Source organism: Cannabis sativa, chromosome X, assembly GCF_029168945.1.
Source record: "Cannabis sativa cultivar Pink pepper isolate KNU-18-1 chromosome X, ASM2916894v1, whole genome shotgun sequence".
Classification (NCBI taxonomy): Eukaryota; Viridiplantae; Streptophyta; class Magnoliopsida; order Rosales; family Cannabaceae; genus Cannabis; species Cannabis sativa.
Window position 1 is genome coordinate 82032150 of NC_083610.1, and position 26557 is coordinate 82058706.

Here is a 26557-nt window from a genome sequence, read left to right on the forward strand (position 1 = left end):
TCCATTTCTCTTTAAAGCTATAATTTCACCATTCATAGCCATGTTCCATTCTGGGTATTGTAGAGCAGTAGCTAGAGTTAAATGTTCCTTGAAAATGATTAGCACTTTTGGTTTGTAAGTGCCAATTTTATATATTAGCTCTAGTAGTCATGGGGTGGTTATTCAACTTTTAAATCCAGTGAACTGAGAAATCATGAGAATTAAACTTTTAAACATATAATCATGATTATATTCTCTTATGCTGACGACACTATAATCATGAACAAATATATATACATATATATATTTATATATGTTCTGGACTTAATAGAATTTATACATTAAATTTAATCATGAAATAAATCATGTGAACCATGCAACATAGAATGATTTTTGATCTATTATTAATTAGTAAATCTGATTACATTGAAATGGATTTTATTTAGGGCACAAAACTCAACAGGGGAGACACTTAACATAGCCTTTTCTTGAACTTTTCTTATCTTTTTTTTTTCTTTTTTAGACATGCTTTTTAAGCGTTTATAAGTATATATACTTAAGCATACTTTACTATTTTTGCTTGTCTTTGTGTATATATGTCTCTAGTATTCCCTAAGTGATTTAAAATAAATTTTGGGTCACTTAGTCTAAATTTAGAAGGATAAGATATATATTACATTTAATTCACAACAGGTGTCTTTAATTTAGAAGCGTAAATATGAAATTAAATACCAAACTCTTAATTATTGATAGTATTTGCGGAGGTGATCGACATTCCATGCTCTTGGGAGTAGAGATCCATCCATATGTTTTAACTTGTAGGTCCCAGAGCTTATTTCATCTTCAATTTCATATGGTCCTTCTCAATTTGGGCCGAGTACCCCCACTCCCAGTTCTATAGAAGCAGGAAATACTATGCTTAAGACCAGATTCCCAATTGCAAATTTCTAATCTTTGAATTTTGAGTTGATATATTTTGCCACTTTTTTCTGGTATGTTGCCATGCGTATTTGTGACTCCTCCCAGTGCTCTTCTACGAGATCCAGTGCCTCCTGCAGCAGGACTTGATTCGTGGCTAGATCATATGTAGTTCTTCTATGGGAGGTGATTATACTTTCTATAGGGACCATCACTTCACATTTGTATACCATTGAAAATGGGAATGTCCGGTGGTTGTTCTTGTAGTGGTCTTGTATGCCCATATAACATGCATGGAAACTCCTCTAGCTAGTTATTTTTACAAGCTAAAAGTTTTTTCTTTAGGGTGACCTTTAATATTTTATTAACGTACGACTTCTGCTTGGCCATTCGCTTGAGATCTTGCACCTGCATATAAACTCTTGATGACTCCATACTTCTCTCAAAACTCTGTGAATTCATCACAATCAAACTGCATGCCGTTGGCCGAGACTATCTTATGAGGTAGTTCGTACCAGCACACAATGCTTTTAATTACGAAATCTAAGGCTTTTTTGGCCGTTATAGATTTCATTGGCTCTTCTTCTATCCACTTCGTGAAATAATCCACAGTAACTATTGCATATTTGACTCCACCTTTTCCAATTGGGAGAGATCCTATAAGGTCAATGCCTCATACTATGAAGGGTCAATGGCTTGTCATTAACGTGATTTCATTTGGTGGGGCCCTTAACATGTGCGCAAACCTTTGGGATAGGTAAGGACGTAGCCTATGCAATCTTTCTTCATAGTGGGTTAGAAGTAACCTTGTCTTAAGACTTTCTTAAAGATGCTCGGACCCCCAGTGTGGTCTCCACAAAATCCTTCTTGAATCCCCTGTACAATCTATTTAGCTTCAGGATCATAACACTTATGTCTGACTCCAACTTGAATATTTTACTTTCTGCACCAAGAATATGCAATCTTTACCCTTGCACTCTCAAACACCATTGTACATTAAATAGCCAAACAGAGTTGACCCTATCAATTTAAAACAAAATAAAATAAATACCACAAAAAAATATCTACAAAATATATAAATTAAACACATCATTGAACACATATCGAGTACCATCGAACATGCATCATGAAGCACTCGAACAAACCACACAACTTACCCTGTATCGAATATGCATCGTCTAACAAAACAAGTAGTATAACTAATCTATGATGAGAAACTATCAAATACTATTGAAATATCATTACTAACCTCTGAAAATACTAATAATCAAGTAAGCATCGAACACGTATCAAATTCATCGAATTTTACGAAAAAAAAAATGAGAGAACCCCTAAAAGCTCAGATTTTATTTTTTAACCAACACATCGACAAAACACATAACTAAATGTATATACAAGGAACAAAATAACAATATACTCCAATAACATTAACAACAGATTTAATATAAAATCACATACCGGCCATGTTTAAAACCTTGAAAATGTTGACATTTGCCTCCTATTTTTACAATAGACTTATGGTAAGGCTCTTAATTTATAGAAATGTGTTCATCTTTCACTAAGAATGACTCCAAAAATTACTCAAATGGAAAAGTTTTTGGGTATGGTGAAGAGAAAAATAGGTAAGATTTGAGAATAGGAAAAGAGAAGAGATAGTATATGATTATGAGGGGGTATTTTAGGATTAAGCAGAAATGTGGACATTTTTGAGAGAATGTCAAAATGTTAAATTCTTTTTTAATTTTGGTATTAATTTATGCATTAATAATCAGATTTCTCTAATTGAATTGAGCAAGGGAAATTTGATTTTATATACTTAAAAAATAAAAAAAATTTATTATTAAACCAAAAACTTAAACCCTAAAAAAACTATATCTTTTTTTTCAAAACCCCAAAAATACCCCCTCACAATTCTCTCTCTCTGTGCATCATTTCTCTCTCTCTATCTCACATCCCAGCCGCCACCCTCACCACCACCTCCGACCTCCATTCTCCGACCTCCGACCCTCACCGCCACCTCCGACCACCCGCACCAACACCCCGACCCAGCCCCACTCTCTCGGACCGCCCAAAAGTCGCACCCCGAAAGCCCACTCTCTCTTCCTCTCTCTGAAATCGCAGAAAAAAAAAATTGCTCCTGTCCGATGGTCGGACCACCATCGGACCAGGGAGCAATTTTTCTCTCTTAAATCGCAGAAACAAAAAAAATTGCTCCCGTCCGATGGTCGAACCATGGGTCCGATTGGTCGGACCCCATCGGACCCATGGTCCGACCATCGGACGGGAGTATTTTTTTTTTCTACGATTTCAGAGAGAAGAAGAGAGAGTGGGCTTTCGGGGTGCGACTTTTGGGCGGTCCGAGAGAGTGGGGCTGGGTCGGGGTGTTGGTGCGGGTGGTCGGAGGTGGCGGTGAGGGTCGGAGGTCGGAGAATGGAGGTCGGAGGTGGTGGTGAGGGTGGCGGCTGGGATGTGAGATAGAGAGAGAGAGAGAGATGATGCAGAGAGAGAGAATTGTGAGGGGGTATTTTTGGGGTTTTAAAAAGAAAAAGTATAATATTTTTAGAGTTTAAGTTTTTGATTTAATAATAATTTTTTTTTATTTTTTAAGTATATAAAATCAAATTTCTCTTGAGCAATTTGATCGATGAAGAGGATCGAATCATTATATATATACAATCAACATAGTATGTATGTGTTATATGAACACATAATTTAAATAAGCGGTGATGAGCAAAAACTAAAAACTACACCAGTGCTATGCATTAGCAATGTGTTTAGTCAAGTCGATCATTATATATAATTAGTTAAGTGATAAATATAATATAAAAGTAGACATACCATCATATTTTATTTATAGTACAAAGTTTATGCTCCAAAAATATAATAATATTCGAGAATATATAAAAGAATTATTCTCTTATACTTCTGGTGAGGGAATAGGGATATGTACGTGAAGCATGATGGCCTTTTAATTTTCTATTCCAGAGCACTTAGCACGCATACATGTAAATATTTTACCCCCAAAACCTTGCTATATATGTTTAATTTATATTAATAAATGATGTTAAAATAAAATTTATGGTGCATATAGAGAAACTTTATAATCAAATTATAACAAATATACTTTTCTTAATCAAATTAATTTTATATATAGGGGAAATTAAAACATGAAATGTTGTGTGTATCGATTATTATTATTATTATTATTATTATTATTATTGAAAGAGGGATTAATTAGTTATTTAATTTATATTTAGTTCTATACAAATTCCATATACATCGTTGTCTTTTTTTTTTTTTTTTTTTTTTGAAAAGGATCGTTGTTTTATTGACTAATTTCAAAGACCGAGCGTTTTCTTTTTTTCACCAAATTTTGTTTAAAATAAGGTAAATTTACTTAAAAATTGAAATTACAAACCCAAGTATATATATATACTAGTGTGAACTGTGTGTTTCATGTCATAATAATATAAATAGACGAAGTTAATATTCCTAAAGTACCCATGGGACGTTTGAGATATTAATAAAATTTTCGTATTTGTAATTTTTATAATATATAATTGATCGTATATTAATATTACCTAACTTCCGTTGACAATCATATAATTTAGATATACATTACTTATTAATTAATTTGTTTTTTAAGTACAGTAGTATAGCTACGCATATATATACACAACAACATTGACACATTAATGCATGCCTCTTTCCCGGCCTCAAATCTCTACAAATTATTATTATTAATTAATAATCTCTAATCTCTCTCTCTTTATCTCTTTATCTCTTTATCTCTATCTCTTTTCTGATACATAATAATCATAATAGTAATGGAGTACAACAACAACAAATCATCATCATCATCATCAGACCACTTTGTGTTCGGAATCGCAATAATGGGGTGTTTTCTGGTAGTGATAACAATCGTAACAGTGGTTGCTTACTGCATCGGACGGCGAGCGCGGGGGCTCCCCGGAGTACTCCACCACGTAGCCGCCGTAACTGGTGGTGGTGGTAGTGGTAATAATACTACTTCTCCTCCACCAGGTCTCGACGAGGCTGCTCTGGAAAGCATGCCTAAGCTTCTTTATTCCAAATTATTGTTATTATTAGGAGCTGGAGTTAATAATAACAATAATAGTAAGGTTATTATTAGGAGTAATAGTACTAATAATAATAATAATAACAATAAGGTTATTATTAAGAGTATTAGTAGTCGTGATAGTAACCATAATAAGGGTAATTATTTGTCATTAATAAGGTCATCATCAGCATCATCATCATGCTCTGTGTGTTTGGGTGATTATGATGAGAAAGATGTTCTTCGGATGTTACCTGATTGTGGCCACGTGTTTCATCTCAACTGCGTTGATTCATGGCTTCGACTTAATCCTACTTGTCCTATTTGTCGAAAACTACTACTACTCTCCTCATCATCATCTTCAACTTCAACCACAAGTACTCCTACGGACTCACCATCATCATCATCATCACCATCCTCATCCTTTCATATCTCCATTCAAATATCTTGATTATATTATTTTCTTTCTTATAATTCCTATTTAATTTTAAGATATAATATTATTATATATTTGTCATTTTTGTCTACCTGCACCTACACAGCTTATTATTAATTATATTGTATAAGCCACATTTTAATGATCCTTTTTAACTAAAAAAAGTTCTGATGACAAAAAGAAATTTCTGATAAAAGCCCAATAATATCTAGAGTACTGTTCATGCAATTAAAGTCCCCGACCTTTGTATTTTTCATTTATATTAAAATTTGCTTAATTTGACGCATAGCTAATAGAATTAATTGTTATGTAAAATGGATTTTTGCGAATAGATATTTATGTTTATATTTATAAAATACACACACAAAATATCTAATAACAACCACGACTTTATTCTATGTAACATTAATACGTGTACTTACTAAAATTAAATAATTAATAAATCTAAAATTCCCTATATAATTAAGTCTTTTTTTAGCAATATCGAGAAGCTACTTCTCGCATGATATATTTAAAAAAACCTAACACTTACTACCTAACAAATAAATAAATTGTCATTTTTGTCTCAATAGACTTCCTAATACCAATCTTTCTCTTTCTCTCTATGTAATATATTATATAAATAAATAGATATATATAAATTTTGCTGATCAGTGTTGGAAAATTTTACTAACAACCTGATCAATGTTTTATTTTTTCTTCAACACATATTTGTAATCATATCCCTGCTTCCGAATCTATCAATGGATTAGGCATATAAAATTTATAAATTACATACTTTATATTAATTAATTATTATATCATATCTGCATACAAATTTATTTATAATTTATCATATATTTTTAATTTTACATACTAATTATATAAAATAAGAAAATTTTATTTACACCTCAAAATTTTTTAAAGACACTCTATTTTAATAATTTTTATTTTATATAAATTTTATATCTTTAATTAAACTAAGTTTTTTTTTTTAATTTTTTTCTTCCAATTTATATTTTTTAAAAATATACCTATCAAATAAAATAAATTATATTTTAAATATTATGACAAAAAAATTAAAATAAAAAATTATATGAATTTTTCTTAAAAAAATAAAAAAATATACATGATTTAAAAAAAAAATTATGAAAATAAAATTAAAATAAGTATTGAAATTAACATAAAATAATGTGAGGAAAAAAATTTTAAAAAAAATATTAAGAGTAATTTTTAAAAATTATTTAAGTTTATTTTTTTAATAATGAGGTATACTTATCATTTTATGTGGTGCAAATAGAACTCCCCTTAAAAAAATGGGCACATTTTATATTAATACACATGATACCCTTCTCCCTTCTATTCTCTTCTAACTTTACCATCCATATTCTCCATTCTCTTATTCATACAGATAGTGGTCCGATTGGGTCTGATATGGTGGTCTAATAGTGGCTCAATTCAACCTATTTCTTTTTTTCTGTACAAAAAAAAAAATGGTAGCACCAGGCCACCACTAGACCATATTCTACATGTATAGACGTTAAGCTCCATTCCTTACATTTACTCATTTTAACAATATGAAGACATCAGACTACCATTGCGCATGGCAAAAAAACCAGTTTTCTACCCAAAACTCATATTCAACCATTTTCAACCCTAAATCTAACATCAACTCACAAATAACAGACATTAATCATACAATTTATTTCTAAACCAATAAAACTATAAATAAAATCATACATTTTGACTCTAAATCATACATAATACAATAAAATGAAATGGAAAACTTACATTCATGGCGCGGTGGTCGTGGTTCAGAGACCTTGGGTCTTGGGTTGGTAGTTGTCGGTGGGTTGGTGGTCTTCGATTGGAGGGGTGGTGGTTGGCAGCCATGGGTTGCTAGGGTCTTCGTGTGTGTGACAAGAAGAGAGCGAGAGAGGCAGAGAGAATAGAGAAAGAGAGAGAGGAGGAGTGAATTTTGAGAGGGGTATTTTTAGGTTTAATAAAAAAAGTGGCCTATCTAACTAATTTTGGTATACTTAGCTTAAGTTTACTAACAAATGCATGAATATTAATTCAAATTTCCCTAAACATATTATATCAACAATATTATCACCGATTTTTTCATAATGAATATACATAATGTCATATTTAATTACAGTTTTATTTATTCTTTTAAGCATATTTTTTAATAACTAAATAAATATGAGTATTTTATTTTTGAAATTATTTATGAATTTTTAATAAACAAATTATATATTGATTATATTGAAATACTACTACAAAAAGGGCCTTTAGAGGTGGTTTTTTTGGCCCTTAGAGGTAGTTTTGGTAAAATTTGTAACCGTTGGCATTTGATTATATCGCAAAAAAATTGATTGTAACTAAAAAATCATAGATCTAAACGTAACAATCCAAAATAACACTTCTTTTCAAAAAAAAAATACACCACGAATCAGAGTTAGCCACGAGATCATTACCTGAAAATAACAAAAATAAAATGGTAAGAGAAAACACAAAAAGAAAAATATGGCAGGAAAGAAAAGAGAAGAGATGGGACCTTCGGTAGTGGTTGGGTCGTCAGGGTACGGTTCTTCATGGTTGAGGCGCCATCGGTGCTATAGAGAGAGTTTTTTGCCAACGATGGTGGGTTCTTCATGGTTGAGGCGTTGTTGATGCTAGACTCGACAGTGGCTCAGGTAAGAGACACATAAGAAGAGAGAGGCAGAGAAAAAGAAGCGAAAAAATATACCTTTCATGGCGGCTGATGTGGTGGTTGGTGAGCCAAACAGAGAGAGAGAGAGAGAGAGAGAGAGAGAGAGAGAGAGAGAGAGAGAGAGAGAGAGAGAGAGAGAGAGAGAGAGAGAGAGAGAGAGAGAGAGAGAGAGAGAGAGAGAGAGAGAGAGATGTGGTTCTTCTTTAGGATTTTTAGGGTTTTTTGTGGCTGAGGCTGCTGGATTTTTGTTAGGGTTTTCTTATGGGCTAATAAAGTCCATGTAGAAGTTCGTAACCTCTTTAGAGACAGTTATTTCCAAGTAATCGGCTATAAAGGGGTTTCAAGATATTTTTTTTACCTTTTAAGCTATGGAAACATTTCTTTTAGTAATTGAAAAAAAACTGCCTTTAAAAGTCTTTTTTGTAATAGTAAAATATTATCATAATAAACATACTAAATTAATAATGACATTACAAATATTAATAATACTAATCAAATATTTAATAACATATATATACACACGTTGTTTATAAAATATAAACAAATTTTGTAAATATATCTATTTTTTTCTTAAAAGAAAATGGAAATTTTTATTAATAGGCAAATCAGACAGTAGTCCATTACATGATGATACATCGCTCAAAGAGCATAATCAATAAGATATGAAAACTATTTCATTACAATAAAAGGAATGAAAATCCTAATAGCACCTTCAATTAAAGGACCAATAAGTCGCCAGTGTAGAAGCATCAATAAAACGTGATGAATGCTAGATCTTCAAACCAAATATGAACATGTGACAAATCACACCTATCAATGATTATTAGCCAAAGATCTTCTAATAAAAATTTGGTAATAAACAACCCTATTATTCAATCAGAATAAAAAAAAATAATCAAACAACTAACCATAATAATAAACAATCACACCATAAACTATGGGGCTAATAAGAATATGAAATACCCCCAAATATGAGCATGAAAAAGGATAGTCATGCTACTAACACATACGTGCTTTAAGCCAATTGAGATTCCTCCAACATCCCAAAAGAAACAAGACTAAAATTTTCTTCCATAGATAAACAAAGCCCTACTATCATAATAATAGCAAGGTGGTATATCAATACTATTATTAAAACTAACAACAAAACAAGAAGACAAATATAAAGTAAAAACATCCTAAAAACAACATATGCCACATGACAATCTAAAGTCCCCCATGAAAACTTATCCTCGACTTCAATTTCTGGAAACAAACCCCTATCCCAGCCATTAACCTTCACCTTGGCAAAAATAAAACCGCAACTTTCGACCACCGCAACCCACCAATTTGCCGCCGACCACGACCCCCATGACACCTTGTACATACCCAAACCCTAGGATAGCCCCAAAACCAGACCCTGCTTGAAATAACTTGACAAACAAAACGCATAACCAGACCTAAGAGATGGAGACCAGATCCCACCCAGTTCCAGAGGCCACCAAATCCACACCCACGAACCTGAACCAAGCACCACAGATGCCCACCACACAAAACAGACCACCGTCAGAGAAACAAACCCCAAAATCCAGAAATCCAATCGGTGGAAAAGGAGAAACCCATGTTAAAAAAACCATGACACTCATGAAGATTCCCGACCAGAGTGACACCCAAGGTCAATATTAGTTGGCGAGCCCTAGTCTAAGGAAAATAGCAGTGGTGGCTGGCAAAGGGTTAAGGAGAAAATCTTGTAGACCTCTCTTTTGCTTTTCTAAGATCGCTAGTAAAATAAATTTTTAATTTGTAAATATGTTTGTATATTTCTTTTAGTTTCAAATTTTAAATTTTAGAAAATAAATTATTTTAGTAATATATTAAAATATAAATATTGATTTATGTATTTATATATTTAACTTTATGTTTTTTTTTAAAAAAAAAAATTAATTGAAAATAATTTAAAATTGTAAATATATATTTATTAAATATTATTTTATAAAATTATATAGAATTATATAATTATATTTTATTTTTTATATATATATTTTTTGTAATATATAATAAATTTATTTGTATATAAGTAAAAATTTGCTGCTCTATTTTTAATTGATCTGCCTTAATGAAATTGCGTTTACTATATTAATTAGTTGAACAAAGACGATAATCATAAGTGATAATACAAATATCTCTTCCATCCATAAAAAATTAATAAAAAAGAAAAGATAATATATACAAATATCTATTAAGGCAAACTTATTGACTACTTTAATAGTTAAAGATCATATGAAATATTCTTGAGAAGATATGATTTTCGCACAACATCATTATATTTGTTTCTTTGTTTGTTTTAAGCAATGAAAGCTGTTAATATAATAATAAATTGCGTTTAAACTGGTTAATGTATTTTAGATGCACAGCATGCCCAAATAACGCCCGGCCTTAATTTATTATTAATTTTCTTTTTTCGTCATTAGAATATATGCAAATTAAAGTTATCTAAAACTAAATATTTATTATTAAAAGTAGTATACTACTACTAGGTACGTACCTGCCTTCTCAAGTGGTGACTATATATATACGTATTAGTAAAAAGTTACCTGCAAAAAACTTATACTAAATTTTAAGTTAGGTATTTTTTATTTTATTTAAAAGTGATATAATTAATAATTAAAGAAAAAATATTATTAATTATTAGTGTTAGAATTATTATTCTGGACTAATATAATCATAAGCTTAATAACATAAACAGAATTATTAACTATGTGTCTAATATTTGTTTATAACCATAATAGGATGATTGATAAATTAATTATGTATTAGAGGCACATGAGAGTACCTTTTATATTATAATTGGCCCATTAAATTATAGTATACCATAAAAGGACCACTTAAGCCCTATTAGTGAATAACCCCTTAAAGTTATAAGGGTATGGGATGTATATATATGTGTTATTTGGTGATTGAGTAGTTTTAAGGTGTATGGTAATAAGAAAAGAGAGGATAGTTCCACATTGTGGCTCTAAGCTTGAGTCCAATCTTGAGATCTTGTTGGTGATTCTTGTTGGAGACATTGAAGCTAGAAAAATGGCTCATATGGGTGGATTGGGAGGTATGTGTATTTAGTGACGAAGCCAGAAATTTAGTTGAGTGAGGGCTTGAATAAATATTAAGTCAAAACTAATAAAAATAACTGATAAATGTATCTTTCAAATTTTCATATTCAACAAAATAAAATAAAATATTATTATTATTGTTTTTTTGGTAAATCAGAGAAATGCATTACCTCAACAGAATTTTTACAAGCTATTAGCGCCTTCAAGTAGAAGACCTATATTTTCTATGTGTGAATCCCATGGATGAGTCACCATCTAATTACAATTTACATCACAAAATTACAAGGAACCCTTCTCTTTCCCAATTAACTATTGCTGTACAATTCCTATAAACCATTGAGTATCATATTCAGAGACTTTTTTAGGCCATACATAAGTAAATCTACTCTTAACTTCTTCTTTGATATTCCTAGTCACCTCAGTGACTCTCGGCTCCTTGGACTCCCACAACATTAAATTCCGAGCCCTCCAGATTTGGTACACTGCTGAAGCAATAACAGAATACCATAAACTCTTTCGAAACCTGCCTTTGTTTGATCTTTCAATCCACCTCAATATTACATCAAGGTCCACCGATTCAATCTTCCAATGCAACCAAGATTTAATCTGCAATAAACACTGAGTTGCAAATGTACAAGAGAAAAATAAGTGGCTTTTTGTCTCGGAATGGGTACTGCAGAAGAGGCAGCAGTCATCTGAGATGACCTTCATGTGTTTCAATCTTGATCTAGTTCGAAGGCGGTCTTGAACAGCCGTCCACAATATAAAGCTTTGTCTTGGAATGTTTTGTCTATTCCAAACTCCATGGCTCCAATTTACCTTCCTTTGAGGGGGGCAAAATAAATTGTAACCATTAGAGATTGTATAGATTGAACTTGTAAACTGCTGCTCACTCACTTTCCCCTTGATTTGTTCTTTAACATAAACCAGTTTTTTCCAATACCAACTCGCTTGTTGTGGGGCTTGGTAGTCCCACCAATCCTCCCCTTTTAAGTATACACAATGTACCCACTTAATCCATAAATTGTCTTCCTTGTTCGCAATTGCCCAAACATATTTTGTCAAGGCAGCCATGTTCCATTCTGCTATCTTTTTAAGCCCAATGCCTCCTGCTGCCTTCGGTTGACATACACTCTCCCAAGCTATGAGTCCATGCCCTGTTGTTGTATGATGACCCTTCCAAAGGTAGGCTCTACATATTTGCTCAATGTCTTTTATGATCTTCTTAGGTAGAATCATAATTTGACTCCAATACGAATGTATGGACATCAAAACAGAGTTTACCAACACCGCTCTACCTGCTAAGGACAAATTCCTTGAACACCAAATTTTAATTCTTGCTGTCATTTTTTCAGCCAACACAGCACATTCTTTACCAGAAATTCGTTTGGCACATATAGGAATACCTAAGTATTGAAATGGTACCTCTTTTTTTGAAAAGCCTAATCTGTCTATAACTCTTTGCACCTCGCTTTCTTCCATGCCACAACAGTAGAAAGCCGACTTATCTGGGTTCGGTTGTAGCCCTGATGTGCAAGAGAATAGTTTCAATCCTTGAAGCATAAGATGAATACTTTTGAAGTCTTCGTGGCAGAATAGAATTACATCATCGGCAAACATTAAGTGATTCATCTTTAGCTCCTTGCATCGATCATGATACTGAAATTCTGGTTTGCTTCCAATTCTGCTCATTATCCTTGACAAGTACTCCATTCCTAGAACAAATAGGAGCGGAGACATAGGATCACCCTGTCGGAGACCTCTTTTCCCTTCAAAGAAGCCATGAAGAGTCCCATTAAACATTAATGAGAATCGAGTAGTGCGTACACAAGTCATGACCAACTGAGTGAACTCCCCAGGAAATTGAAAAGCTTGCATGATCTCTTCTAAGAAATCCCATTCGAGTGTGTCATATGCTTCTGTAAATCCAGCTTAATCATACACCCTGGCCGAGCCCCTTTCCTCCCATAGTGTCTAATTAAGTCCTGGCATATCATAATGTTGTGAGCAATAAATCGACCTGATACAAAGCCTCCTTGATTCTGTGCAATCAAATCTGGGAGAATAGTCTTGAGCCGAGAACATAGCAATTTGGTAGCAGTCTTGTAGATGACATTACAACACGCGATTGGTCTGAAGTCTTTTACTGTGTTCGGACACTTGCTTTTAGGAACTAGTGTGAGTACAGTTGCATTAATTTCTTTCAAAATTTTCCCCGAGTGTATGAATGATAACACTGCTTCAGAAACATCATCCCCAACTATGTCCCAGTTATCTTGAAAAAAGAAGCTTGAATACCCGTCAGGTCCTGGAGCTTTAATCCCTGGAATCTCAAAGATAACCTTTTTGACATCTTCCTTAGTATACTCTTTCATTAAACTCTCTGCTTGTTGCTGTGTAACCAAGGGCCCTTGTTGCATGATACTCTGCATTACCTGTCGCCTTTGCTCCATTTTACTACCTAATAGTTGGTGGTAAAAGGAAAGAAAAGCTTCAGTAATTTTATTCTGATCTTCTACCCTTATTCCTTGTTGGTCTTCAATTGAAAGTATACTATTTTGTCTCCTTCGTTCCCTTATGCTTGCATGGAAAATCGCTGAGTTTTCATCCCCTTCCTTAATCCAATTTACTTTGGACTTCTGCTGAAGAAAAGAGGACAGCCCCTTGAGTAACAAACTGTATTTCTTCCTTGCTGCCATTTCTTGTTCAAGCAGCCCGTGTTGAAGTGGGTCGGCCTGAAGCTTCATTTGAATCTCCACTAAGTCCTCCTTCGCTTGGTTGGTTGCCTCTTGAATGTTGGAAAATTCTTTTCTATTCAACTCTTTCAATTCAGCCTTTAACATTCTTAACTTGTATACAAGTTGGAACATTTTAGTGCCAGCAACCGAAGCCTTCCAAATTCGGGTAACAATCTCTAAGAACCGTGGATGTGAGGACCACATTCTAAAGTATTTGAAAGGCGACTTACCTCTACGAATTTCAGGATGAATTGAGACAATGACTGGGGTATGATCAAACAACCCTTCCACCATAAAAACAGCTTCAGCATTTGAATAATCATCCATCCACTTCCTATTAGCAAGCACTCGATCTATCTTGGACCATATCCTTTCATTCCCTTGTCTTTTGTTGCTCCATGTAAAGTAGCTGCCTCTAAATTTAATGTCCTCCAACTGGCAGTAATGAACACAATCAATAAATTCAGTAGCTTCATTATATTTCACCTTTTCCCCTATCCTTTCTTCCTTGCTCAATATCTCATTGAAATCACCTAGTATCACCCATGCCTCATTTGTTGCAATTCGTTTCAAATCAGTCCATAGAACCTTTCTCCCTTCCATATCATTAAAAGCATAAACATATGTAATAAAGAATCGACACTTACCATCTAAAGTTGTGACAAATAGATGGATAAGTTGACTTGTACACATGAGAACACTTACAATGAAACTAGAAGGATTCCAAGCCACCAATATTCTTCCTCCATCATGCCATGCATTATTCGACGTAAAACACCATCCACGAAACATATTTACATATAAGGCACCCAGCTTGTGTGCCTTAACTCTCGTCTCGAGAAGACCAACTAGTCCAGCTTTATGAGTACTAATCATACTCTTTACTTGATTCTGCTTATCTTGACTATTGATCCCTCGGACGTTCCAACTTACTATTTTATCCATTTCCCACAGGAGGCACTCCCCCTCCTCTAGTCTTTCCAATATTTCCTTCCCCATATTCTGCTACTGGTACCGATTGTACTTGTGAAGTTCCTGACATATCCAAACTCGAAAATCTGTCAGATAACACAACAAAGGCATTAGTCACTTTTGGCCCATCTGTTTCTGCAATATTCTTGCCTTTGCTCCCTTTTTTTACTGCCTGAAATCCATCTGTATCCACCCTATCATCCGTTCCTGGTGCTGCTGGTTTACTCTCCTTTACTACCCATTGTTGCTTATTCCCATCCTTCTTGCGACATTCAATCGTTTCATGACCAAGTCCTTTGCAATGGTTGCATTGAACCGGTTTCCACTCATAAGTAACTGCTGTAGTAACTACAAAGCCATGCTCATCTTCAAATTGAATTAGACCGGGAAACTCCTGTTTTATCGACACTTCTATCAATACTATAGGATAGTTCAGCTTGTTCCTTTCCTTGGTTACAGGATCGACTTGTAAAGGGGTTCCCACTTGTCCCACAATCTTGTATAATGACTTCTCCCCCCAATACTTCAAATCAAGATCAGGGAGTTGAATCCATATCGGTACAGTCCTTATATCTTCCTTCTTGAAATTGGTATCCGGATCCCAAGCTTTCATCACCACAGGCCTATTGTTAAAAAAATACATATCCTCCATGTAGCACTTCATCCCTGATTTCCACAGTATCAAATCGAACTAAGAAGACACCATAAGACAGTGAACCAACTCTGTCCACTTTTCCATTCCAAACCCGTCTAATAAACCCTTCAATAATCGAGAGAGGTGGATTAGCACCAAGGACATAACAAACAATTGAGGAACTCCAGAAATATACCTCATCTTCTATATCCTCTGCTGTTATTTTGACCTTAGGAGCAGAACTTGTATTCTTGAATGATTTATCTAAATTTCGAACAACATTGCCAGACCTAAGAATAGGGGGAGTAGCAACATTACCTTGCTGAATTCTTGCCTCACATTCTCGATTAGCACTCAGGAAAAATGCAAAATCCTTGCTGATATCTTCTTGCCTCTGAATTTCTTTCAGTGAAGACCTAGGTGATAATGGCTCCATGAATGACTCTGCATCCTGCCCGTGAATCACTGGTTCGCCTTCTCTTTCCTCTTCCGAAAAATCAATTGGTTCTATCCGTAGAACAGCATCCATCGTCTTAGTTTTCCGAACATCCGCCGTAGAAGTCGGTCCTCTTTTCCTTGTTTTCTTGACTGCCGATTGCTGCTTCCCCTGCCTCGCCCTGGTTTTTGCCATAGCACCAGCCCTAGAGAGCTGCACGAGAGAGAGAGAGAGAGAGAGAGAGAGAGAGAGAGAGAGAGAGAGAGAGAGAGAGAGAGAGAGAGAGAGAGAGAGAGAGAGAGAGAGAAAACAACATATACATATTTAACAAGGGGTGATTCTACAATTACTACTAGTAAATAGTTAAAATAAAATAAAATATTATTAATAATATTATTTTATTTTTTTAATAAAGTATTATTTTTTTTATTATTTGTATTGGACTACTTTTAAAATTGGCTTGATTAGAATGAGAGTAGCTCATGAGTCATGATTAAGATATTGAGTGAGGGCTTTTGTGAATTGGGCTTTAATAAATTGAGTGAAGTGAATTAATATATGTATATATCTACATATAAAAAATTTAATGTATATATTTGAGTGAGGGCTTTAGCCTACATATGGGCTAAAGTCCCTCCGTCTCTGTGTGTATTTATTTTATTTGATACTCTAAATAAATACTTGATCTTGGATTTATTACTATGAGTAATGTTGGTTGGTGAGTAAAATGTTTGAGTAAAATACTCTAAATAAAGTCCGTGACTAAAAGTATTAGTCATAAAATTACAATTTGTTATGACTAAATGTATTTTTATCACAATATTTGTTGTGACTAAAACTAAATTAGTCACAACTTGTAGCTAAATATTATGTTTTAGTCACAAGTAACTTTTTGTTGTGACTAAAAATCACATTTAGTCACAAAAAATTTATGTTGTAACTAAAAGGTTGTCACTAAAAGTAGCAGTTTTTTGTAGTGAATATCATCGACTAAAAAATGTTAATTAATTGAAGATACCATACCATACATTTTAAATTTATAATTTTTTAATTCATATCTAGCACCATTTTAAATTATAATTTATTAATTAGTGACTATAAAAATTAAAAGTATAAAAATATCTATTTATACTATAACAAAATTATTGTTAAAAAATTACTATAAATATAATAATATATATTTTCTTTTTTTAAAAAAAAAATAATTACAAGTGAGGTAGACATCGGTTTGAATGTAATGACGACTACAAGTGAAATATGGTGATGATATAAGTTTTAAATATAGTGTCGACTATAAGTGAGATACGGTGACAACAATAATTTGATTTTATAAGCAAGTGCTTATCAATCACTTTTGATTGTTTTTAGATTTCTTTAGTGAACTCTATAGATTTATCAATTGTTTAATATTTTATTCATTATATACTTCTAAGAATTCTCAAATAATATATTATTGTAAATGAAATAATATATAATGTGTTTTTTTTATAGAGATTTAATAATAAGAAAATAAGTTAAATAAAAATTATAAATTAATAATAACATAATATAAACGAGGAAAATGCTTAGGTAGAGTCACAAAAAACGTCTTTTCATATAATTTTTTTTTCATTATGTGTCACTCTCATATTTAATATTAATATTTAATTAATTCCTCTTATATTATTTTTTTTTTTGAATAATTTCTTGATATCAATATAAAGAAAGTTACTTGTTTTAAAAAAAATTACTAATTATATATATGATACACCCTTAATAACTCTAAAAATAATTAAAAAAAAATAAAATAATAATAATGCATAGTAATTTATCCTCTTAAAAAAACTAAAGAAAAACTCTAAATAAATTTTTTAATAATAAATAAAAAATAAAGATAAATTACAATGCACAATTACATTAATAGATATATCTTACAGCTTGCACCGAGATAGTTTATCTTCTCGTTGAAACTAGTATCTGACAAGAAGAATTTATTGTAAAATTATGTTCCTTCTAAATTTCAATCGTTAATTATCTAATGAAAGAGAAAACCTTTTAACTTCATCAATGAAAGTCACCAAACAATTAACAAGGTCTATCACCAAATCTTTTTATTTTTTATTTTTTGATAAAAATTATGTCACCAAAATCTCTTACAAAAGATATCTATAATACTTCTTCTTATTAGGGTAATTTTATTTTTTGACAGTTATTATTATATTATTTTTTTTAAATCCTATTTAAAGTTAATAGGGTGAATCATATATTTAATTAATAAATTTCCTTATTTATTTATTTTTTTTTAAGAACAAGTAACTTTTCTTATATTGACATCACAAAATTATTGAAAAAAATAATATAAAAGGAATTAATTATATATTAGTATTAAATGTAAGAGTGACACATAATGAAAAAAAAAATGTCTGTATGCTTAGACGTTTTTCATGACTCTACCTAAGCATTTTCCTATAAATGAATAGATTATTAATATATTGGTAACGATTTTCATTTATTATTTTTTATTTAATTTTTATTACATTTGTGAGTAAAAAATTTAAACAACTGCTCGTGAAGCTCGCAAAGCGCGGTTTATTTACTAGTTTTAAAATATGCATGATTATTATTATAAGAAACACGACTCATGAAAATGGGTCACAATATATAAAGATGCGTAGATAATTTAACATCGCAAAATGTGATTAATCTATTTATTTATTAGATATGTCATTTTTACAATATTATATTATGTACCTGAAAGTGGGAAATTAAATTTTCCAATATAAATTTTAAAGACATTCAAAATAAAAATCGTCACAAATGATAAGTAGGAAAAATTTTTAGCAGCGCATTAAGACGTAAAATTAGCTTTATACGCAACACATTTTAACATGGGCGACAAATCTTCTAAGACCTTTGGCTACAAACTTAATAAGTGGCGCCTTCTTATGACGCGTAAACTCATCGCAATCAATTTAGTGACATAGGTAGCAAAACATGGTGTGGAAAGTGTCGTTTTTGGTAGTGTACCTCATAATGATTTTACAAGAAAATGTTATCTTTAATACTATCATTATAATTTATAATAACAATTAATTAGTCCAAGCTGTATATAAGCTATTTGTGAAGAGAGGCTTTGGAATTTTCTTTGGTGTAAACTATAATAATGTAATAAATTGATGGCCAAATTGATACATATTATTTTTTTTTTCAGAAAATGAACCAAGACGTAATTTGGGTAAAAATAAGGCTTAATTGGTTGTTTGTTGGTATAAATAAATTCCATGTCCAGATTCAATGAACTTTGGTATGTGTTCAAGTTCCTGTGTTTTGACTTTAACGCCACGTTTTTGTGGCGCTCATTAATATGAGTATGGTACCACACCACACCAAATCAAACCAAACCAAACCCAGTTAACTGGTTCCAGTTAAAAGTTAAAACCACAAACCGTCTACATTCAATGAATCTTATATATTCCTATTATATTTACTTACCTCTTCTCTTCAAATTTGGGCTTTGCCTTTGCACATCCATAAATATATATATATATATATATAGATGATTATTATGTAACATGCATACATAAAAAAGGATGACGAAATAAACAATTAAAGCAAATAATTACCTAACAATTATTATTCAGAATTAAATGTGATCTATGATGTAATGTAATGTAATGAGGATAGTAATTGTAATGTAGCAAAGAAAGGCAAAAGAGATATTTTTTAATAAATGTAATCATCATTATATTAATTTTATAATATAATATGAATTACAACACATAATATAATAGTCATTACATTATATGTAAAACTATTACAAAGTTTTAAAAATTAAAACAAAAAATATAACAATAATTCCATTACCATTACAATCCCATGTATAATAATAATAATAATAATAATAATAATAATAATAATAATAATAATAATTGGTAAATTTTGACAAGTCTCGATGATGAAGGTATAAAATATGACACGTACTCTTATGAAATTAATTGATCATAAAATATCTTGATTTATTACAATTAAATAAAGTTGTATATAGGGCTTTCAATATATGACATATTAAAATTTGGTGTACTGTTTTAAACTTAGGCCAGGCCAGGCCGTATTGGAATTTTGAAGATGCTAATATATTTATATAAATAAATAAAATTATTTGTTTAAGGGCATTCCAATTTGACCTTTGAAGAATCATAATAGCCATTACTACCCCAATAGATCGCCCCTTATTTCTTAGAAATTAGTTAAAGTTAATTGTTTTTTTTTTTTTCCTGAATGAGTTGTGTGTGGAGTTTTTTCTTAGCCAATTAAGTCAAAATACACAAGAAGAATTATTTGACTGATTAAAAAAAAAGAGAAATCCACAACAATTGACCATTTCCTTCCAATCCAAATAAGATAGTTTGATTTATGTGACCATGAGCTTTTCCCCAATTTACCATTTGCCAAATGGGAGGACTTGTCCTCGGTTGTTTTTCAAATAATAATAATAATAATAATAATAATCTTCAATAAGACAAGAATTTAAAAATTTTACAAATTAATTAGATATATTTTCCCCCAATTATGTTATTATATATTAAAAATTACAAATATTACTGAAATTGCATGCAAGATATGTGGATTTAGTTTAGAGTGGTGTCTTGCAAGATCTTTAAAATGCGATATTATATATTGTATTATTGTATTGCGCGTTAATTTATGGTTGGGATTTAAGTCATCTTCTTTCTTTTGTTTCCTAACCTATTTATCATTCATGTATAATGTTTATAATGTTGGAGCCTTCATAAAATATCTAATTTAATTTAATGTGTACGATTTAATCTAATTAAATCTACAAAATAAAAAATACAAAATTTATATTGGATGTTGATTGATATGTAAAAGTGACTTATCTAATTTAATTTGTACATATTTATATCAATTTTTTAAAAATATATATACAATTAATATTTTAATATAAAAAATAAAAATTTAAAAATTTATATACAAATATATTTCAAAATTTAATAAATTAAATATATATTCATTTCTTAAATATAATTTATTTTTTTTTTATCTACAATTTAAAATAAAATTAAATATTTTTTTACATACAACTTTTTTTTATTTCTTTAAATTTGTTCTTTTATTTTATAATTTGTTATTAGAGACATACAACAATAATAATTTATTTTATTTTAGTGTTAGTTATGTAAAAAAATATATATTTTTAATAAATATTAAAATATAATTAATCAAAAATAATGAATTTAATTCGCACTAAACTTATGAATCAAATTAAATTAAATTTAAATTATTATGCAAATAAAATTAGATTTAAAATATAAAATCTACATCCAAATTGAATACACTACAAATAAAATTGTACATGTCAAATTAAACGTACTCTTATAATGAATGAAATAAAAGGCTTTTCCCATTTCAGAAATGAATAATTAAATAGACAAATAAAACAAAAACTATGTATGAGAGTCTAGATGTGGCATCCATAGATGAACATGTCATGAAAACATAGAAAAAATATAAATAATAAAAATAAAAGTTGAATAAATACGTGGAATAGTTAGGGGGTTCCACTACATCCTATATACTATAAGTAATGCCTTCTTCTCCAACTTGACAACTCCTCCTTAAAACCAGTCAGAGACGAATCAACCTAAAGGCAAGGCAGAGAAATACAGAGAGAGAGAGAGAAAGAGAGACACAGAAAATATTCTCTCTTCTTGGGCTAAACCCTAATCGCGTTTAGTAACCTTTTCTCTCTTACTTTCTCTCCTTCCTTGTTGTCGTCGTTGGTTGGTTTTCTTTAATCTTCTTTCACATACATCACCCCATCGATCTTTCAGATCACGGGAAGCAAGCCTTATCTCTCTCTCTCCTATTTTTTTGTTTTTCGGGAAAAGTCGTCGCGTTCGTGGTGAGTATTCGGTGTAATGATACGATTTCTTTTAATGGAGTTTTATATTTACTTTGTTAGTTTTGTTTCCTTTTATGGCTTCAAACTTGACAATGCTGGTGGTTTTAACTTCACTCGTGCCTTTTGATCTGTTTGGTTGCTGGGAAAATGAGCTGAAGCAATAATAAGATTTATATATAAGATGGAATGAAAAGCGTTTTTGATTTGATAAACTTGCTCTTTGTTTTTATTTTGCGACTTTTTCCTCTTTTGCTTGATAAAAGTATGATGATTTGCTTGTTAGGTTTTTCTCTTTTCTCTTTTGGGAAAAACCTTATACCGTTATTGCCTTTGCTATTATTTACTGAGTTAATTAATTATCCTGTCGGTGAATTTTCATTCCCCTCTTTTCTCTTGCCTTTGATTTGAATACGAAGTTCATCTTTGTGGATTATTGAAACTGTAAATGAGCTTTTTTGATCGTTTTGTTCATTTGGGAATGCTTGCATTTAATCTGTTATTAATTCAATGAGAGGGTTTTGTTCTACGTTTCAATGTTTTGTGTTTTGAGTTTTCTTTTAACATTGCTAATAAATGTAACTTTTCAGGTATCTTTCAATCATGGTTTTCTGGGTTTTCGGTTATGGTTCACTTGTATGGAACCCCGGTTTTGATTACGATGAGAAAATAATTGGGTTCATCAAGGATTACAGGCGTGTATTTGATCTTGGTAAGTTTCTTTCTGTGTTAGTTAAAAACGCAAGTAAGTAATTATAAATCCCTTTGTTGTGACTCTTTTTGTTCTCTTCATTTTTCATGACAGCATGCATCGATCACAGAGGCACTCCGGAACACCCAGCAAGAACTTGCACTCTGGAGGAGAAAGAAGGGTCTTTATGTGTAAGTATACTCACATCAGACCACTGATCTCTGCTCCTATTAATATTGATAATTGATGTTTTTCTTGTGATGAACAGAACACAGTGAACTTTATTTTCATTTGAAAAGTTGGACTTATAATTTTTTTTCTTCTTTCAATTAGTGGGGTGCTGCTTATTGTGTTCGTGGTGGCCCTGAAAGGGAAAGGAAAGCCATGGAGGTATGTATCTGTAATGATAGTTAAGGGGCCATTGGTTTAAAAAGTCCAGTAATTAGTAGCATGTTAATCTCTTATCAAATCTCTCTTATTTAACTCGAATCTGCACTTCTGCTAATATTATTTGTAATTTGCTTTGTTATTAGAGAATTTAATCTTGTTTTTTCTTTTAATTTCCCTTTTGTATAGTATTTGGAGCGAAGAGAATGTGAATATGATTCGAAAACTCTTGTAAACTTCTATAAGGTGAGGCAGAATTTTATTTTTCTTCATCTTCATCTTTGCATTAATGTAATAAGGTTAAATTAAGAACTGGTGATTAACTTTATTAAGGTAATGTTTTCAATGTAACTAGGACGAAGACTCTTTGGAGCCTACGTTAACAGGAGTTATAGTGTAAGTTATTTATGTTCAATGTTTCTTATGCACAGGCAATGGAAGGAAGATTAGACAAATAGAGAACTCACAGACACACATATATCGTTCTTTGATTTTGCAGTTTCACATCCACTCCGGACAAAGTATCAAACAAGTACTACCTGGGGCCTGCTCCATTGGAGGACATGGCAAGGTAAAATTAATCTTATCTTTCTTTTTATACTTGTTTTGCTGGTTATCTTGTTATGTATTCTGGTGGGATAAAATATGTGTGGCTTATCTTCTCATCCTAATTTCTTTTCAGGCAAATTGCAACTGCCTGGGGACCATGTGGAAACAACAGGGACTACCTTTTCTTGTTAGAAAAAGCTATGTTTGATATTGGTGAGTGTCTTTCCGTGTAGTTGAGGAAAATAAATTTGTATTGATACTATGTATAATAAAATAGATAGAGACCAGGGAGTAAGTGTGCTTTTGTTTTTTCAATTTAAAAACAGAATCATATCATTTGACCTATTTTAACCTTGTGCTTTTTCAATATAATATTGAACAGATCATGAGGATGACTATGTGATAGAGCTTGCAAACGAAGTGAGGAAGGAACTTGGAATAGTTGGGAGTGGAATACCCAAGGAGAAGAAGTTGGTGGTTACACCCCATATCCCAGTTGCACACAAATCCAACATTCCTGCTTTACAACTCCATCCCCTGCCAGAAGCCATTGCCATGGACTCATGACTCACTAAAAGAGAACCAATGGGGAAGCCATTATACTATATTACGACCTACCTTACTTCAACCCCGGGTTGATTTATCATACAAGATAGCTCTTCCTTTTTCTAATTGTTCTTTTCTTACGTTATTGTAATGCAAGCTCTTTTAAACATACCCTTTAACCCACCTCATGTGGAACTAGGTTCTGCACTCTCCTTAGGATTGAAATGGATAATGGCTAACCTCAAATATGCTCCTCCCTAGTCTTCTTTTCTGTTCTTTACACTACAATTAGCGAATTGAGTAATGGTGAACTCCAATCTAGATTATATATGAAACTCAAGTGAGAATGTTTTATGTTTCAATTTCATATGCAGACGACTGATTATTACTGTGCTCTATAATCATTTTAAGTTGATGATGATGCAGATGGTGTTGCTTAATATAACCAAACTCATTCTAATACTTGCACTAAAAAATGAGTTTATGCAAGCGGCAACATATTGCTACGTGGTTAAGCAAAAAAAACATATTGCTTACGTGTTGCATTGGGGCATCTTATTTTGACACCTTTTTTCCTGATTCAACCTTTTTATTATTTAATTTTTTTAAAATAAAATTACATTTATCTAATTATTAAAATTTTATATTAAGATGAAGTCTTAATGGAAAATAATATAAATACTACAAATTACTCACATAAGTCAAATTCAATGATATAAAATACTGATAAAGAAAGGGAATTTTGATTTTATATATTTAACAAATAAAAAAAATTTATTATTAAACCAAAAACTTAAATCCTAAAAAAACTATACTTTTTTTTTCAAAACCCCAAAAATACCCCCTCACAATTCTTTCCCTGCATCATCTCTCTCTATCTCACATCCAATAACATATCAATTTCAGTACATTCCATGAAAGATTATTCATTGAATTTCTTTTACATGTTCGAACAATTTAATAATACCTAACAACATTTCTCAAAAAAAAAACTCTCTTACCCAGATACCAAATCAACAGAAACCACAAAACCCATGAATCAAAAAAGCATAAAAAACGAAGGGCTTACAGAGAGATCAATAACAAGAAAAAGGTAACGAATGAGTCCCTTCTGGATTCGAACAGCAGAGCGATTCCCATGACCTCTCATCGTCGTAGGTTCTCTCCCAGGCGTCACGGCCAAGGCCATTTCCGTCGTCTTCATCATCATCGTTGTCTGCTTCTCCATTCGCAGAAAAAAAAAAAAATTGGTCCCGTCCGATGGTCGGACCATGGGTCCGATGGGGTCAGACCGAATCGGACCCCATCGGACCCATGGTCCGACCATCGGACGGGAGCAATTTTTTTTTTTTTTTTTTCTGCGATTTCAGAGAGAAAAATTGCTCCCAGGTCCGACCAATCGGACCCCATCGGACCCATGGTCCGACCATCGGACGGGAGCAATTTTTTTTTTTTCTGCGATTTCAGAGAGAGGAAGAGAGAGTGGGCTTTCGGGGTGCGATTTTTGGGCGGTCTGAGAGAGTGGGGCTGGGTCGGGGTGTTGGTGCGGGTGGTCGGAGGTGGCAGTGAGGGTCGGAGGTCGGAGAATGGAGGTGGTGGTGAGGGTGGCGGCTGGGATGTGAGATAGAGAGAGAGATGATGCAGAGATAGAATTGTGAGGGGGTATTTTTGGGGTTTTGAAAAAAAAGGTATAATTTTTTTAGGGTTTAAGTTTTTGGTTTAATAATAATTTTTTTTTATTTTTTAAGTATATAAAATCAAATTTCCCTAAAGAAATTTACTACTTTTGTGTTTCCATAGATCTCCAAGAAAATTATGGAAATATAGTCAAAAGTTAAGGAGATTTGCAAGGGATTCCTCTTGTTTTATATTTGTTATTTGATTTTAAGTTCAAAATGGAATATTGCAATGCAACACTTTAAAATGTGTTGGACTAAGATCGTTTAAAGAAAAAGAAGGCAAATAACTAAAACTAGTTTAGTGTGGTTAAAAATGTGTTGTAGCACCATAAAATAGTGTTATTGCTATAATTTAATATTAAATTTTATATATTTTAATTTAATAATTATTATAAAAAAAATTGTTAATTATTTATAAAGCGTTCTCAAGGTATAATTAAGAAAAAATTACAACTAGTATCTAACAATAATATTATATTATTCTCTATCCACTTATAATATATTAATTCTCATCCAATTAATTTGGTCCAAAGTCATGCTAATGAGAAGGACATGCATAATTACAACTAAAGATGCTTTTGTTGACATCCTTCTTTATTTGAGTCAAGGATTCGAATCTCACCACAACTCTTGATTAGAAAATTTATACTCAGCTCTTTAGAAGCAGGGACGACAAAATTAGAGGATAATTTTAGATGGCTCTTTAAAGCAATTTTTTATCTAGAAAATAATAATTTTTATAATTATTTTTTTTGAATAGAATTACAAAAATATTTTTAAGTTTGTGTGCAATTGACATAATTTTAACAATATTTATTCAAAAATGGGTGC

General features: G+C 31.7%; 2 protein-coding genes across 2 annotated transcripts; both read left to right on the top strand.

Moving 5' to 3' along the window:
* The first annotated feature begins 4597 nt into the window (after positions 1-4597).
* LOC133031713 (RING-H2 finger protein ATL72-like) lies at positions 4598-5492 on the top strand. Its single transcript, XM_061105287.1, has one exon. It carries the CDS (start codon positions 4725-4727, stop codon positions 5424-5426), a length of 702 nt encoding a protein of 233 aa, XP_060961270.1. The 5' UTR covers positions 4598-4724; the 3' UTR covers positions 5427-5492.
* Positions 5493-21402: 15910 nt separating this feature from the next.
* Positions 21403-24409, top strand: LOC115700246 (gamma-glutamylcyclotransferase 2-1). The gene is made up of 9 exons (XM_030627817.2): positions 21403-21877; positions 22465-22586; positions 22680-22756; positions 22899-22955; positions 23142-23198; positions 23308-23348; positions 23452-23523; positions 23635-23714; positions 23884-24409. Exons 2-9 carry the CDS (start codon positions 22478-22480, stop codon positions 24066-24068), a joined length of 678 nt encoding a protein of 225 aa, XP_030483677.1. The 5' UTR covers positions 21403-21877; positions 22465-22477; the 3' UTR covers positions 24069-24409.
* Positions 24410-26557: the final 2148 nt, after the last annotated feature.

Bases quoted from the DNA above. Each gene is read 5' to 3' on its own strand.
- LOC115700246 (XM_030627817.2), top strand. From the start codon at position 22,478: ATGGTTTTCTGGGTTTTCGGTTATGGTTCACTTGTATGGAACCCCGGT. The intron at 22,757-22,898 runs GTAAGTATACTC...TCTTTCAATTAG, and splicing joins AGAAAGAAGGGTCTTTATGT to TGGGGTGCTGCTTATTGTGT. The intron at 22,956-23,141 runs GTATGTATCTGT...CCTTTTGTATAG, and splicing joins GGGAAAGGAAAGCCATGGAG to TATTTGGAGCGAAGAGAATG.
- LOC133031713 (XM_061105287.1), top strand. From the start codon at position 4,725: ATGGAGTACAACAACAACAAATCATCATCATCATCATCAGACCACTTT.